Source organism: Urocitellus parryii, chromosome 7, assembly GCF_045843805.1.
Source record: "Urocitellus parryii isolate mUroPar1 chromosome 7, mUroPar1.hap1, whole genome shotgun sequence".
In the NCBI taxonomy this organism is placed as follows: domain Eukaryota; kingdom Metazoa; phylum Chordata; class Mammalia; order Rodentia; family Sciuridae; genus Urocitellus; species Urocitellus parryii.
This window is the reverse complement of record NC_135537.1, coordinates 167,223,712-167,237,069: the sequence shown is the minus strand read 5'-3', so window position 1 is coordinate 167,237,069 and position 13,358 is coordinate 167,223,712. Positions and strand designations below refer to the sequence as shown.

Below are 13,358 nucleotides of genomic sequence, written 5' to 3'. Positions count from 1 at the left end.
GACAGGGGGAGTGGCGGGAGCCCCTCAACTGGAGGGCTAGCCTCCTTAAATTACCCTCCCGCAGAGCCTCCAGGCAGGACGCTGAACCCGGAGACTGCTCTCCTCCTCACCAGCCCTGCTCTGCTCCCCTGCTCTTTCCTCATGTCTCAGCCCCAGCCCATTTCTGCACCTGCTGCGAAACGCACGGCTGAACTCAGGGCCAGACTCTTAGCTCTGGAGCCCACCCTGGGATTCTGCAGCAGGAACGTGAGATGGAGGGTGGGATGCCCTTTGCTAGTTTAGCTAAGGTCAGGGCAGTGGGGCTCTCCCGCAGCGTGAAGCCCTCATGAGTGGCCCCACCTGGACTAGGGTGAAGTGGGTGCAAAATTTAAGGGGTGTCAAAACCCTTAGTAGTCAGGATATGTCATATTTTAATGCAATTGTTTAGTTTTTTGCAGTGCTGGGAATAGAACCCAGGGCCTTGTGCCTCCCAGGCAAGCAAGCACTCCACCACGAGCTACACCCCAGCCCCTAATGCAGTATTTTAAAAAATAGAAATTAATGCAACAACAACAAAAAAATCCATGATGAACAAAATAAGAAAAATACAGGTTCAGTGACAGTACTGGTTACATTAGAGCTTGGGGAAAAGGGAAAAAATCAGTAATAATATCATGATATTACTTATGGTGATTACAGAGGCTTTTGGCACCTCCTGCCTTAGCATGTGCTCTGGAGAATGCCTCCCTCCACGAACCCTTCGCCCCATCACACCCTCCCATCCACCCACTGCCCCACCCACTGCTGCCCAGGCCCCCTTCCCCTGGGCTTCCCTGGCCCTGCTCATCCTCTCTGGACCTCAGGGCCTTCCCTTAGTCCTTAAAAGCAAACTTGAATATTATTTTCTTTCACTTGCCCATAGTGAGCTGAGTCTGGTTCTGTCTGTCTTTTTCCAGGGGCCAACTTTCTGTGCTCACCTGCCAGGAATGTCCTCCCCACCCCCAGGACCTCTCCACCCTCACAGGCACCCATTCCTTCCTCTTTCTGTCCCCGTGATGACTTCAGGCTCTGCAGCCCTCCCTCCCAGGTGTCATGGAGCAGTTCCACTCCTGGGCAGAGCCTGTCCTCCTGCCACCCCTGCAGGAAGCTCCCCTTGACCCCAATGGTCCGCAGGGTCATGTTGTCCCTTCAATGTCAACCTGAGTCCCTGGTGGGCCTGGTTTACCCCCTCTGTCCTCCACTCTTCCTGCAGCAAGCATTGGGCTCCCAAGAAGCCCCGCCCTGCAGGCCCGCCCTGCGCCTGGCACAGGGAACACTCACTGAATGGCGCTGGGGTCAGCTAACTTGCTCCTGGGCTTCAACAGAGATGGGGACAAACCTACTCATCTCTATAGCCCAAGGAAATCCCAACACTTTATTAATCAGTAATTCAACTTTGCAGTCTCCAGAGAGGTGAGAAATACCTTTACCCCCACTTTCCCGAGTGGCTCTTCCCCAAGGAAGGAGAGAAACAGAGAGTAGCCCGCAGGACAAACCTGCTGGGCTTGCTCAGCATTCGGCGGAGGCCCAGGCTCTGCTGTCCCCAGAGGTGAGCAGCCCAGCTGCTATGGCCAGAGGTTTCTTCTAGAAGGTGACCAGGAAATCCTGCCCTCTGCGTCTCAACCCAGGATGCCCACTTCACTCACATACTCAGCCAAGTCGCAGGCAAATCAGAGGAAACTGGAAACACCTCCTGGAAACCAGGCTGGCTGCCCTGTCACGCTGCCCTGTCACCCAGCCTCTAGACCCTGCTTCCTGCTCCAGCCTTCTAAACACCATGTGTCACTTCCCCTGCACACCGGCCCCTCCTGCGCCTGCAGTTGGTGCTCCCTCCCCAGCTTCTCCTGCCCCTGCCCCTGGTGAGCTGTGCATTCCTCAAAATTCACATACAGGGCCCCTCCCCAGCCCGCCAAAGCAAAGTGACTCAGTTACCCCTTCAATGTGTCCCCAAAGCGCCCTGTACATGCACTGGGCCTTATGCTCAGGAGGCTCACAGATGGAGGCCTCAGACTAGCCCTGAAGATAGCTAAACCACCTCGGTATCAAGCACCCAGGGCCCAAGGCTTGAATTAGATGGCATGCTAATGTCCTGGGGTTTACAGAAGAGCAAACAATTCCAGATTCATCCTAAAATCAAACCAAATGCCATAGGGCAAAGGACTCAACTGCCCTTGGCCACCTACAGCCCTGACGCTGTCTCCTTCTTGGACATGCAGGTTACCAAGCCATTTCCTGTCCAGTGAGGACCTGTGTTGCATTATGCAAAAGAAAATGCTCCTTAAAATTCCCAGACCAACCGTTCCTCTCTGGAAAGGTCAACTCTGTAGCGGAATCTCTGCCTGTGCCGCTACTTGTCCTGAGGAAGCCTGGTAAAGGCTTCTTCCTGAATCACTTCCATGAAAAGTCCAGTTTTCCTGCCTGTTTCCTCCACCATCTGCTGATGACATGGTCCTCTTCAGTGACACTGCCATTTTCTATCCCTATCATCAGGAAACTATTGTGCTGGTGGGAACAGACCCCGAAAGTATTAGGGGCAGTTTGTTTCCTCCTAAAACTGAGAATGGGGTCCTTAATCTGGGGTCCACAAACACAGTGAGGGAGGGAGTGTGAACACCCTGGAATTAAAGCAGAATGGTATGTGCAATAAAACCATTTTCCTGGGGGTTCGTCACTTCCTCTACTTCTCAGCAAGGCCTAGCACCCCCAAAAGAGCAAGTACTATGGCTGGAACATATGCTGAATGGGTCCCCCCAGAGGTCCAGGCCTCCACCAAACTGGACATGTCACCCTCTCTTAGCTCAAACTAAAGTGCTTTGGGCCTAAGAACTAACACTTGCTTGGACTCCTCCTGGCTGGCTCCTCCCCTCCACATGAGCCCTAGCTACTGGCTGGGTTTCCAGAATTCCAGAATCATTTTGACAAACCAAGTTTTCAGCACTTCATGAGATTTGCCATTTTCCAACTAGCAGAGAAACCAAAATGGAACTGAGAAAGTGAATCTGGCAGAGCACTAGACCCACTCTCTAGCTGATTCCCATTCTGCACCCCAGCCTGGCAGCCCCAAATGAAACTTCTGTCTTATTTTAAATCTCTCCAAGACTTTTTTTTTTCTTTTAGTACTGGGGATTGAACCCAGGGCATTCTACCCCTGAAGTACATCTTCAGCATTCCCTACTTTTTAAATTTTGAGACAGGGTCTCACTAAGTTGCTGAGGCTGGCCTCAAGCATGCAATCCTCCTGCCTTGACCTCCTGAGTTGCTGAGGTTACAGGCTGATGCCATCCTACCCAACCTCACCTCTCCAAATCTTGAAGGTTAAATCTGAGACAGACAAGGGCCTACTGCAGCTCAAAGACAGCTTCAGCTAAAATGACTGTCTGAGGTACCATGGGGACCTGACACAGATGCAGCACTGGGCTGCAGAAAGCAGACAGGGTCCTGGGCTCCCTATTTTATAGCTGGACTCACTGAGGTGCTGAGGGTAACAGGGGTTCTGAGCAGCAAGCGAGGACTGGGATCTGGCAATCTGATCCACGTTTGAATGGAGCGAGGTGGGTATGCTCTGGCCTGGCCAGGTCAGCACAAGGCACAGACAGGAGAGATGCCCTTGGAGGGGGAAGTGGCTCAGGAGCCCAGGAGGGGTGGGTGGTACAGCAGGAGTCTGACAGCTGCCTGCTTCAGCTGCTGCCCACGCCCGCACCCCCACCCCAGGCCACACAGAATCCAAGCTGCCATCCCAATTCCCAGCATGACTTTGGCATAAAGGTTAATCACACCCGGAAAATGCTTATTAGAGACCATAAATAACTCTGATGCTGAAGCTTAGTTTGGTCTTTAAGGCACAAAAGTGCAATTTTCTTTGATGGGATAATTCAGTGATTAACCTTTTGGGGAGGGTCTTGAAGGGCCACCAGAGAGAGGGAGGGGTGGTGTCAAGGCAGCTGAGGCTCCCCCCCTACACACACACCTCCTAAAAGTGCCCTGAGAAAGAGGGAGAAGGTCCTGCCTTCCCTGCCCTCTCACAACTAGCTCTGGCAGAACCCCAGGGCCCTCTGGAGCAGGACAGAGCTGGCCTGAAGGAATCAGAGGCCACAGTGCTAGAGCGACCTCTGCAATTCCTCACCCTCCTGCTGAGTTCTGAGCCCAGTCCCACCACACTACTGTGTGGACTTTGGGTGAGTCACCCAGCCCTTGGGACTCCACTTCCTCTTCTGTGAGGCAGGGACAATGGAGTCCCCTCCCCAGCTCCCCACCTCCCCACATCACAGGGATGTGGAACTCCTGGAGGCAGAGGCTAGAGATGCTCCTGAAATTCAAACTCTCCTGCCAATGTCAGCAAGGTCATTGTCACCTCCTCGGGGCAGAGGCTGGTCACCTCTCTGACATGCTCCCCGCCTTCACCTTTGGTGCCTTTTGGAGGAGTTTTTCAGCTTAAAAGGAAGGTTGGTGTTTGTTTTTAAAACCACCAGATTTAGCCATCTCCCAGCCCCCTCACAGGCCTGCGATTCTACATTCAAGGAATCCAGGGCTAACTAGGTACCTGGTATGCAAAAAAGGAAAGGAACTCAGAGAGGCAGAGGGGGACAAGGACGGCACGCACAGACTCACACATGTGGACACACACACAGAGGACACAGCCGAGTGCAGGGGAGCAGGGGCTTCTGGAGGGGGTGAGCCTGAGGGTGGGCAGGGCAGACAGGAAAGAGAAAGCCTCCCAGGCCCGGGGAGGGTCCTGGGTCTCAGGCACAGGGCTGAGCTGGATGCATAGGCCTGGGGTGCCAGGGTGGACACCAGAGCAGCACACGGTTGGAGCTCGTAGGCGCAGTCGTTTGTAGGTGTGGTAACTTTGATCTGGAGAGGGAGAGGGAGAGGCTGGAGTCCTCTGCTCAGGGAGCAGCTTAGTAAGTCGGGGATAAAGCTGGGAACTGCTGTCTTCCCTGGTTCGAGAGAGTGTGGGGACCCAGACTCAGGGCCCAGAAAGGCCCCTGAACACCCCCCCGCCCCCCCCCCCCACACACACACCCTGTGTGTCCCAGATCACAGTCCTCCTTGGTGACTCTCCTAGTCGCAAGGCCCCCAGCCCACACTGCCACCTGCTGGCCAGGTTCCTGGGTCCTGGGCTTTGGGGGTTCTGGCTGCAGTGCTGTGCACTGTGTTTGGGAGCCTGTCTTAAAGCAAAGCCAAGAGCAGCGAATCTGGATGTGCAAGAGAGAAGGGGTCATAAATCATGATTTCCTTACAAACCTGTCTCTCCTGCTGCATTTAAAACCCAGGGTCTGGTTTGCAGAAATGAAATGTGTAATTGACTTTTCAAAACCCGTCCCTGCCTCTGAGAGAGAAATCTGTAGTCAGGAACCCAACGGATCCAACAGGATGAGGGAAGTGCCCACCTGCCAATGTAGTCTCTGCTCAGCACAGAGGGGTCGGCGGGGGCAGGATGGCAAGCTGTGTGTGGCAGAGCCGAGTCCCTCAGGAGTGCCTGTTTTGATTCATACAGAGGTGCCCAAAAGACCAGCCAGGGACAGAGGGCAGCAGTGATGTCCTCTGGCCTTTCTCTGCCCTCCTGACTGTGTAAGACTTTTTGACCCCAAAGCAGCTCCTTCTCCTCATCTTGCCCCAGGCCAGGTCCCTTCTCCCACAGCCTCCTTCTGTGACAGCCACTACCTGCCCCCACCCCAAGTCAAAGAGCCTGTTCTTTCCCCCAAAGTGTGTGAGCGGTGAAAGATTATTCCAGGCAGACAAGAAATAATTTATTGTTACATTTAATTAACTTAAATTGCTGTTTTACAGGGGAGAAAAAATGGAATGGAAAATCTCCTGCCTACAGTCAAGGGAGGGGGTGTGCCTGGGTGCTCCCCACCTCCAGGTCTTCTCCCTGGGGCTCTGGGCTCAGGGTGTGCCCTGCCCACCACCCCTCTATCCCTACTTCTGCACTCCTGTCCCTTAATGAGAGCTCATGGCAGGGCTGGACCTATGCGCCACCTGCTTCACCCACCCCAGGGGCAGGGAAGGCCTGACCCCAGCTCTTGAGTTCACAGATGCCACTCAAGGTCCCAGGAGTATGTCCACTTGAGTCGTAAGCTCCGAGGGTAGGATCTGTGTTGGGTTACCTTTGTTCCCTCAGAGAGACCTGACACGGTGTAGGCCTCCTACATGTTGGTGGATGAATCAATGAATGAGTGAGTGAGTGAATGAACAGATGGCCTTCTGTTTTCTATCCCCTTAGACCACGGGGTTGCACCAGCACATTTGGAGGCTCATGTCCTCTTTCCCTCCTTCGCGGCAGGAGCTTCCTCCTCCTCTGGGTTTTGGGTTTGTGCATGGCCCCCACCTTGGCCCCCAGGAGATTGTGCTAAAGGAAAAAGTGCTCTGGGGTGGGTAGGTGGGGGCAGGCCCTGTTGAGACTCTGCCAAACTTGCCCTGGGATGACGCCAAGGCACCCCCTTCCTTGCCTCAGTTTCCTCAAGTGTGAGGTGCCCAGGGCATTGTGTTTGTTCCCAGGGTTCTTTTCCAGGTCTGACCCTGCCATCTGCCTGAGCACCCACAGGAGAGCAGAACTTCAGCCCTTTAAACTTAGGGCCGGAGAGAGCCACACTGGAAGCTTTCATTGGCTCCTTCCTACCTGGGTGGGGGTGGGCAAATCACTTAACATCTCCCTGCCTCAGTTTCCCCATCCACAATCGGGGCTCATAGACTGGAGCTGAGTGCATGCTAAGTGCCACAGAAGCCACCTCTGTCCAGGGACAAGCTGTTTCCTTCCTGACTCAGCCCTTCTGCCCCCAAATGCTCTGACTGGTCCTCTGTCTACCCAGAGCATGAACCACCACTTTCCACCACCAGTCGGTTCCTAGGAGCTGGCGGCCACCCACAAAAATGGCACATACCTCCCCGTCCATGATGGAGCACACTGCCCACTGCCAACCCCATCTGGCCTCCTTCCCAGCCTCTCCTGCAGTCATCCCCACCCCCTTTGGTTGGGTTCACTCAGATTCACACCAATATGTTCCATGGCTCCTGCCTTCTGGGCCTCCCTGCCCCTCTTCTACCCACCGTCTCTCTCTCCCTGTCTTACCCTCCCTGCTTCTCTCGGTCCTCCCTTACCTCCATTTTCTTCCTCCCTCCCTCCTGCTTGCCCAATTACAGACCCTGTGAATTTTCTCATTTAATCCTCTCAGTCCCTCTCAGAGGGATCCTTCACCATGTCCCCACTGTACAGATGACAAGCTGATGTGTATGGGCATGGTAACTGGTCCTCAGGGTTCCCATGGTAACTGGAGGGTCTGGGGTTGGCCTGGTTCCTACCCCGGCAGTGCCCTGCTGCTTCCCTTCCTCTCCCCAAGATCACCTCTTCCCAGCCTGGATCCTTCAGGTCAGGTGGCTATGGGTTTCTTTTGCCGCCCCCCCACCCCAGGCTGCATCCTGGCCTCCTGAGAGTTGGCAGTGGGAATTGAGGGGTACATACCCACCTGTCAGGCCCTCTCAGCAGGGGGGCTCAGGAAGGGCTACGGTCCTCCCCCTGGAGCTGTACAACTGTGACCCATGAGTGGCTCCCCCTCTGGGAAACCCTCCCTGAGGGGTTGGGAGACAGAGCTGAGGTGTGGGAACAGCTGTGGAGACACCAGCCATGCAGGCTGACAGCCTGGTTCTCGCCTCGGCTGCTCGGCCACAAGTGCAAAGTGAGGGGCCTGTGGTGTGGCGGGCGGAGGATGCCCTTGAAGGAGCTGCATTTCTAGAGATCGGAAGAGAGCCAGGGAGGAAGAGGGAATCTGTCTGCCTCTGGGAAGCTGATTGAAAACGCTAAAGGGTTTGTGGCTGTTTTTCCTGGAGAAGTGACTGCCTTTCAACACCTGGGGAGGGAGCTGAAAGGGGCTGCTGGCTCCAAGTCCACGGAGCAGAGATGCAGGGCACAGGTGAGAACAATCATAAGGTGGGCAACGTCCTCGCCCTCTTTCTTTGCCTGTAAAAGTGAGTAAGACAAACCTAGAAATTTCTGGACAGTACTTAGCCTCTGACCTGGGAGAAAGAAAATTCCATTTCTCAGACCCCACCCCAGAGATCTCAGTTCAGTAGGCCCTGGGGGGTGGGGGGGAGGACTCAGGAGTCCTTATATTTTTTAACGCTCTCTGGTGATTGTGAAATGATGCCTGAATTGAGGATAACGGAACTAGCTCAGTGAGCCTCAGCTAGGGGCCATTTTGCCTTCCAGGGAACATGGGGGCATGAATGTCTGGAGATACACTTGGTGGCTATGAATGGTGTGTGTGTGTGTGGGGGGGGTACTGGCATTTAATGGCTAGAGGCCAGGGAGGTCCCTAAACATCCCATGATGCACAGCACCCCTTGTTCCTCAAAAGGACTACTTGGCCCCATGTGTCAACAGTGTTGCTGCTGGGAAACCCTGGGGGAGGGCTGCAGAGCTCTAGAGTCACTCACCTGCTCGCCCATCACGCAGGGAGGAAGGAAGACATTTGGGGAGACCTTGGAAAGAATGAAAGAATAAGAAGGAGGAGCCTTCAAGAGGCTCTCTACCTGCAGGACTTTGGACCAGTCCTTCCCCACTGCCTGCTCAGTCTGAGGGCAGGGGACTAGTGGAGGGACTCTTCCTGGCCAGATGGGAGGTCCTGCCTGGTCAGCACCTCCAGGCTCTTTCTGGGGTGGGGTGTGCATGGGAGACCAGGAAGGGGTGAGAAGATCTGCCTGTGGACACAGCCAAAGTTGGGGGGTCAGCCAGCGAGGCTGCTGCGGGCAGCCCCTCTCTACAGCATATTGGAGGAGGCAGCTGACTTGGGAAATCCTGGAGATAAGGGGCAGAACCTAAGCAGGGCTGGGGTTTTGGAGCTTTTAGTGAACCTGCCCCCAAGGAGAGGCTCCCCTGGCCTCACTAGGGTCCTGTGACCCATGAAAGCTGAGAGTCTTATCCCCACCTTTGTGACCCGTGAGGGTGAATGAGAGAACAAGAAGGAGTCTCGCCCAGATCCTGCCATCAAGAGGGATTCTGAGCAAACCAAAGTCCTCCCTCCCCGCGTGGGCTCCACCACTGCAGTCAGCCCCGCCTCAGCTGCCACCGTCACAGCAGTGAGACACACAGGTGCAAAGGACATGGCCTGAGAGCCAGACTCATGGAGAGTGAACCAGAGATTCAGGCGGTGAATTCTGGCCCCAAAAGAGGAGTTTCAGATGGGGCTACTGAAAGGGCGGTCAGTCCAGTTGGCGGGTCAGGCCTGCCGGGTGCTAACCGCCTGCTGTTGGTCCACACGGTGATAGCACAACAGCGGAGAGTAAGCATTTGGAAACTTCGATGTGAATTTGTCCTTGCTGTGACAACCAAGCAGATTGTCAATAAACTCATCTCCTTGAACAGGGTCTAGACCAATTCAGATGCTGTCACACTTGCCAGGTGAGTCCCACTGGGTGGCTGTGCAGGAGGACCACATGCTGGCCTGTGGCTGATTGGTCCATCCCCCAGCCAGAGGAGCTGGCTCAGGAGGGAAGGTCTCATGGGGTGAGGGGGTCTGAGTGCTGGCTGGGCTTAACCTCCCCCTCCCCCAAGGGGAGTGAGGAGGACAGCGGATCCCGACCGTGAAAGCAGCAGGTCCCACTCTTTGGCCTTCAGTGGGGAAAAGTCCCCCACAGGCATTTCCTTCTTTGTTCTCCATCATGATCCAGAAAGAGGACACAGAGACCTAGAGAGGTTGTTTGACTTGCCAAAGGCCACCCATCCAGGAAATGCCAGGGTTAGCTCTAACCCCAGGACCTCTGCTCTGTCCGCTTTGGGGACAGTGTTCTTTCCTCCAAGGGTGCTCTTTTCAGGGATAAGCACAAGCCAGGCCACTCCTAGGCCCCGAGTTTCACAGCCTGGCAGGAGCGTTCATGGTCAGGCCATGAGCCCAACCACTTAGTCAGAAAGGATCCCAAAGACTGCCCCCTGCCACCCGTAGGGAGCACAAGACACCATGGAGGAGAGATGAATGCTGGTGCTCCGGGCACTTCTGCTGGCCTGGCTACTCCTGCCTGCAGCCAGCAGCACGGAGGCAGTGGCGGGGAGGGAGCCCTGGGCTGCCACCAACCTGCTAGGACCCCAGCTTCTGAGAAGTTTCTTGCCCCTTTGTCTCAATGCCCCTAGTCTCCCTCCGTGATGTCTCCCCACCTCTGCTCATAGCCCCTCATGAAGCACAGTGTAACAAAGGCCAGGGCAGAACACAGCTGGCCTGGAATCTCTGACTGTCCCTAAATGGTGTCAGCAGCCTAACCCTAGATAAGCCTCGGAGCCATCCCACGTGCTGCGACCAAGAGCCCTGTCTGTCTAGCGGGTCCTTGGTGTGTCTCCTGTCGACACAGCACTTCCACGTGCACAGATGGATGTTCATCTGGGACTAGAGCACAGAGAGACCCTTCATTAAATTCAGTAAATATTGTGCACCTAATGTGTGCACAGTCCTGGGTTAGATGCTGAGCACACAGAATCTGTTGGGTCTGTGATTTTTTGAGGGGCTCTTCCTGGCCCAGGCACAGCTCAGAATCTATGGTGGGGGGACTGGGGTCATGGCTCAGTGGCAGAGCCCCCCACCGCCTTGCAAGTATGAGGCACTGGGTTCGATCCTCAGCACTACATCAAAGTAAATAAATAAATTAAATAAAGGTATTGTGTCCATCCACAACTAAAAAAAAAAATTAAAAAAAAAAGAATCTATGGTGGGAATAGGGGCTTGGGTTAGATGCAGGCAATCAGGGGTCCTCATAGGGTCTGGTCAATCAGAGTGTTAAGGACCGCCCCCCCGGCTTAAATGCCCAGGCTCCCCATGAGTTGGGGCTCACAGCAGGGGGAGGGGACAAGGAACAGGCAAAGACACTTAGGAAAGAAGTGGCTTAGACCAAAGGGCTTCCTGGAGGAGGAAGCAGATGATTAAGGAAGACTTTGGTGGGTGTGGTGAATGGATGAGAACTGGTGGAGAGACTAGGGAGAGAAGTCCTAGCAGGAGTGACAGCCAGTCAAAGGCCCAAATGAACCTCCCTGTGGAGAGGCTGGGGCAGGAAGGAGAGCAGAGTGATGGCAGCAAGATTCTAGGGTCTGCTTCTTTCACCTCTAGGGTGGTGCAGAGGACTCAGCAGGGTCACAAGGCGGGCTCAGCAATGGGAGCCACCCCACCCCATAAAAGATGCACCTGCGGAGAGAACCTGGTCCGGCCCGGAGGGAATGGGCAGGGGGAGGATGGGGGACGGCAGGGCACTGGTCAGGCCCAGGGTTAGGGACCAGCAGCCCACGGAGCGCTGACTGTGCTGAGAAGTGGTGACCACGTAGTGGACTCTGAGGGGTGGCAGGAGGGGGGACGCGATTACAAACATTGCAGAAGTAGCTTAGTCCCTGTGTGTGTGTGTGAGAGAGAGAGAGAGTGTGTGTGTGTGTGTGTGGGTGTGTGTGTGTAAAACAGACAGGGGGATTCTCCCTAGGGAGCAGTTGGGACTACAATGGCAGCAGTCTCTATGGCTTTTGTCCTCTGCTGCTAGAGTGGGGACCCAGCCCTGGGGCAGTGGGGAGCAGGGGCAAGAGGGTGTCCTTCCACCCTGTGTATCAGCCTCTGCATGGTGAGTTGGGGGCTCTTGTGAGAAATGGAGAGAAAGGGGTTCCACGGGGCTAGGCTGCTGCTTCTGAGAGCCCGGCCTTGGAAAGCCTGGGACCTTCCCTCAGCCAGTCCCTCCCTGCCCAGTGATTTTCTCTTGCGCCTGCACAGCCCACCCCTCACCCCAGGACCTCTCTCCTCCTCTGCTCACAGGCTGCCCACCCAGCTCTGTCCCCACAGTGTGAGGGGCCGCTCTGGAAATGACCAGTGTCTGTGGCTCTGCTGAGCCAGGAGGACCACTGAGCTCTTCACGCAGCCTGCCAAGGAGGCCACCAGGGCACTGTCGCAGCCCCCTCTGGTCCTAGCTGTTCACTCTTTGGCTCTGTGTCCTGCCAGGACATTCACCAGTAGCTGTTCAGTTCTCCTAAAGGCCCCGAACTTCCACTGTGTAAAAGCTCAACCAAGATTCCCGCTAAGCCTCCTGATGGCCCCGATACCTCTTTGCACTCTAGTGGGTGGACTCCAACCTGTAGCCAGGCAGCTGAGAACAATTCCCACCTCTCCTTTGGTAGCCATGAAAGAGCCGCTGGACCAGTCCGGCCAGTTTCTCTTCTGGGCTCTGACCTGGGTGCGCTGGCTCACAGCCAGACTGGCTGAGGCTGGAAACGGGTTGACAGCGGGGGTGGGTGCCCACTCCACAGACCCCACCTCTCAGCACTTCGGGAGGCTGCACCAGCAGGGCCAGGGGGTGGGATGGGGAAGAGCACCCATAAACACCTTCCCTCATCCCAGAAACAGTCTTCTAGCTGCTGGACGGGCAGCCGCCAAAGAACATGCTTGGCTAAAGCATTTGAATGGGTGGGCTGTGGCAGGGACCCCTCTCCCAGAACAAAACCCTGCCACGCCCCTTTCACAGAAAAGGAAGCACTTGTCCACACTGACACAGTCTGCCGCCTCTGCGTCCCTCCCTGCCTGCCTTTCCACTGTGTTGGAGCAGACCCCACTTACTCTGAAAACAAGTGGTTGACCATCAGTGGCCATCGGACTCCAGATAGTTGTCTTCAAAATGATCGTTCACATCAGTGAACTCATCGTTTCTCATTAGCCTCCCTGTAGGTTTCTCCTTTTTTGGGTACTGAGGCTTGAACCAGGGATGTTTTATCACCGAGCTACATTCCCAGACCTTTCTGTTTTTAATTTTGACACAGGTCTCACTAAATTGCTGAGGCTGGCCTTGAACTTGTAATCCTTCTGCCTCAGCCTCCCAAGTCTCTAGGATTACAAGTCTACATCACTGTGCCTGGCAAGAGGAGTATTACTGATAGGAACTTCATTTATAATTAACAAATTCATTCTTTGACTATAAAATTGCAGCTAAAATCTCCACTTGGCCTCACCTCCCAAATGGGCTCACCTTCCCTTTTGCTGAGACTGTGAATGGCTAGGAGGGAGGGGGGGGAGACATCACCCCAGCCCTCTTTTCACTGAGCAGAGAGCTAGAAAGGCCCAGACTACCTCCTGCCAACCTGCCCTTCCCCACACCCAGCGAAAGGCTGGAGCTTCAGGACTGCAGATCCACCCTCACGGGCGACTCCAAATCACTGGGGGTGCTGAACTGGTTGTTTGTTGCTTTCTTTTTTCATTTTTAATAACCACAGTGGGCTTAAGGGGGAGTTCTAGTCTTTTCTGCGTTAGAGATTGCTTTTCTGCTAGGGTGGTTTAAGCACCTCTCAGCTTTCTCAATTTTGACGTGACATCCATATCCTGTGGGGACAGTGATAG

The 13,358-nt window shown here is 54.9% G+C and overlaps 1 protein-coding gene across 1 annotated transcript in view; it reads right to left on the bottom strand.

Moving 5' to 3' along the window:
* The window catches only part of LOC144256207 (corticotropin-releasing factor receptor 1-like), a 28,617-nt gene extending 20,154 nt beyond the window's left edge, over positions 1-8,463 (bottom strand). The window contains exon 1 of the mRNA XM_077801283.1: positions 8,452-8,463. Within this exon, the coding sequence (XP_077657409.1) occupies positions 8,452-8,463 (12 nt within the window). The remainder of the gene's footprint in view (positions 1-8,451) is intronic.
* Positions 8,464-13,358: the final 4,895 nt, after the last annotated feature.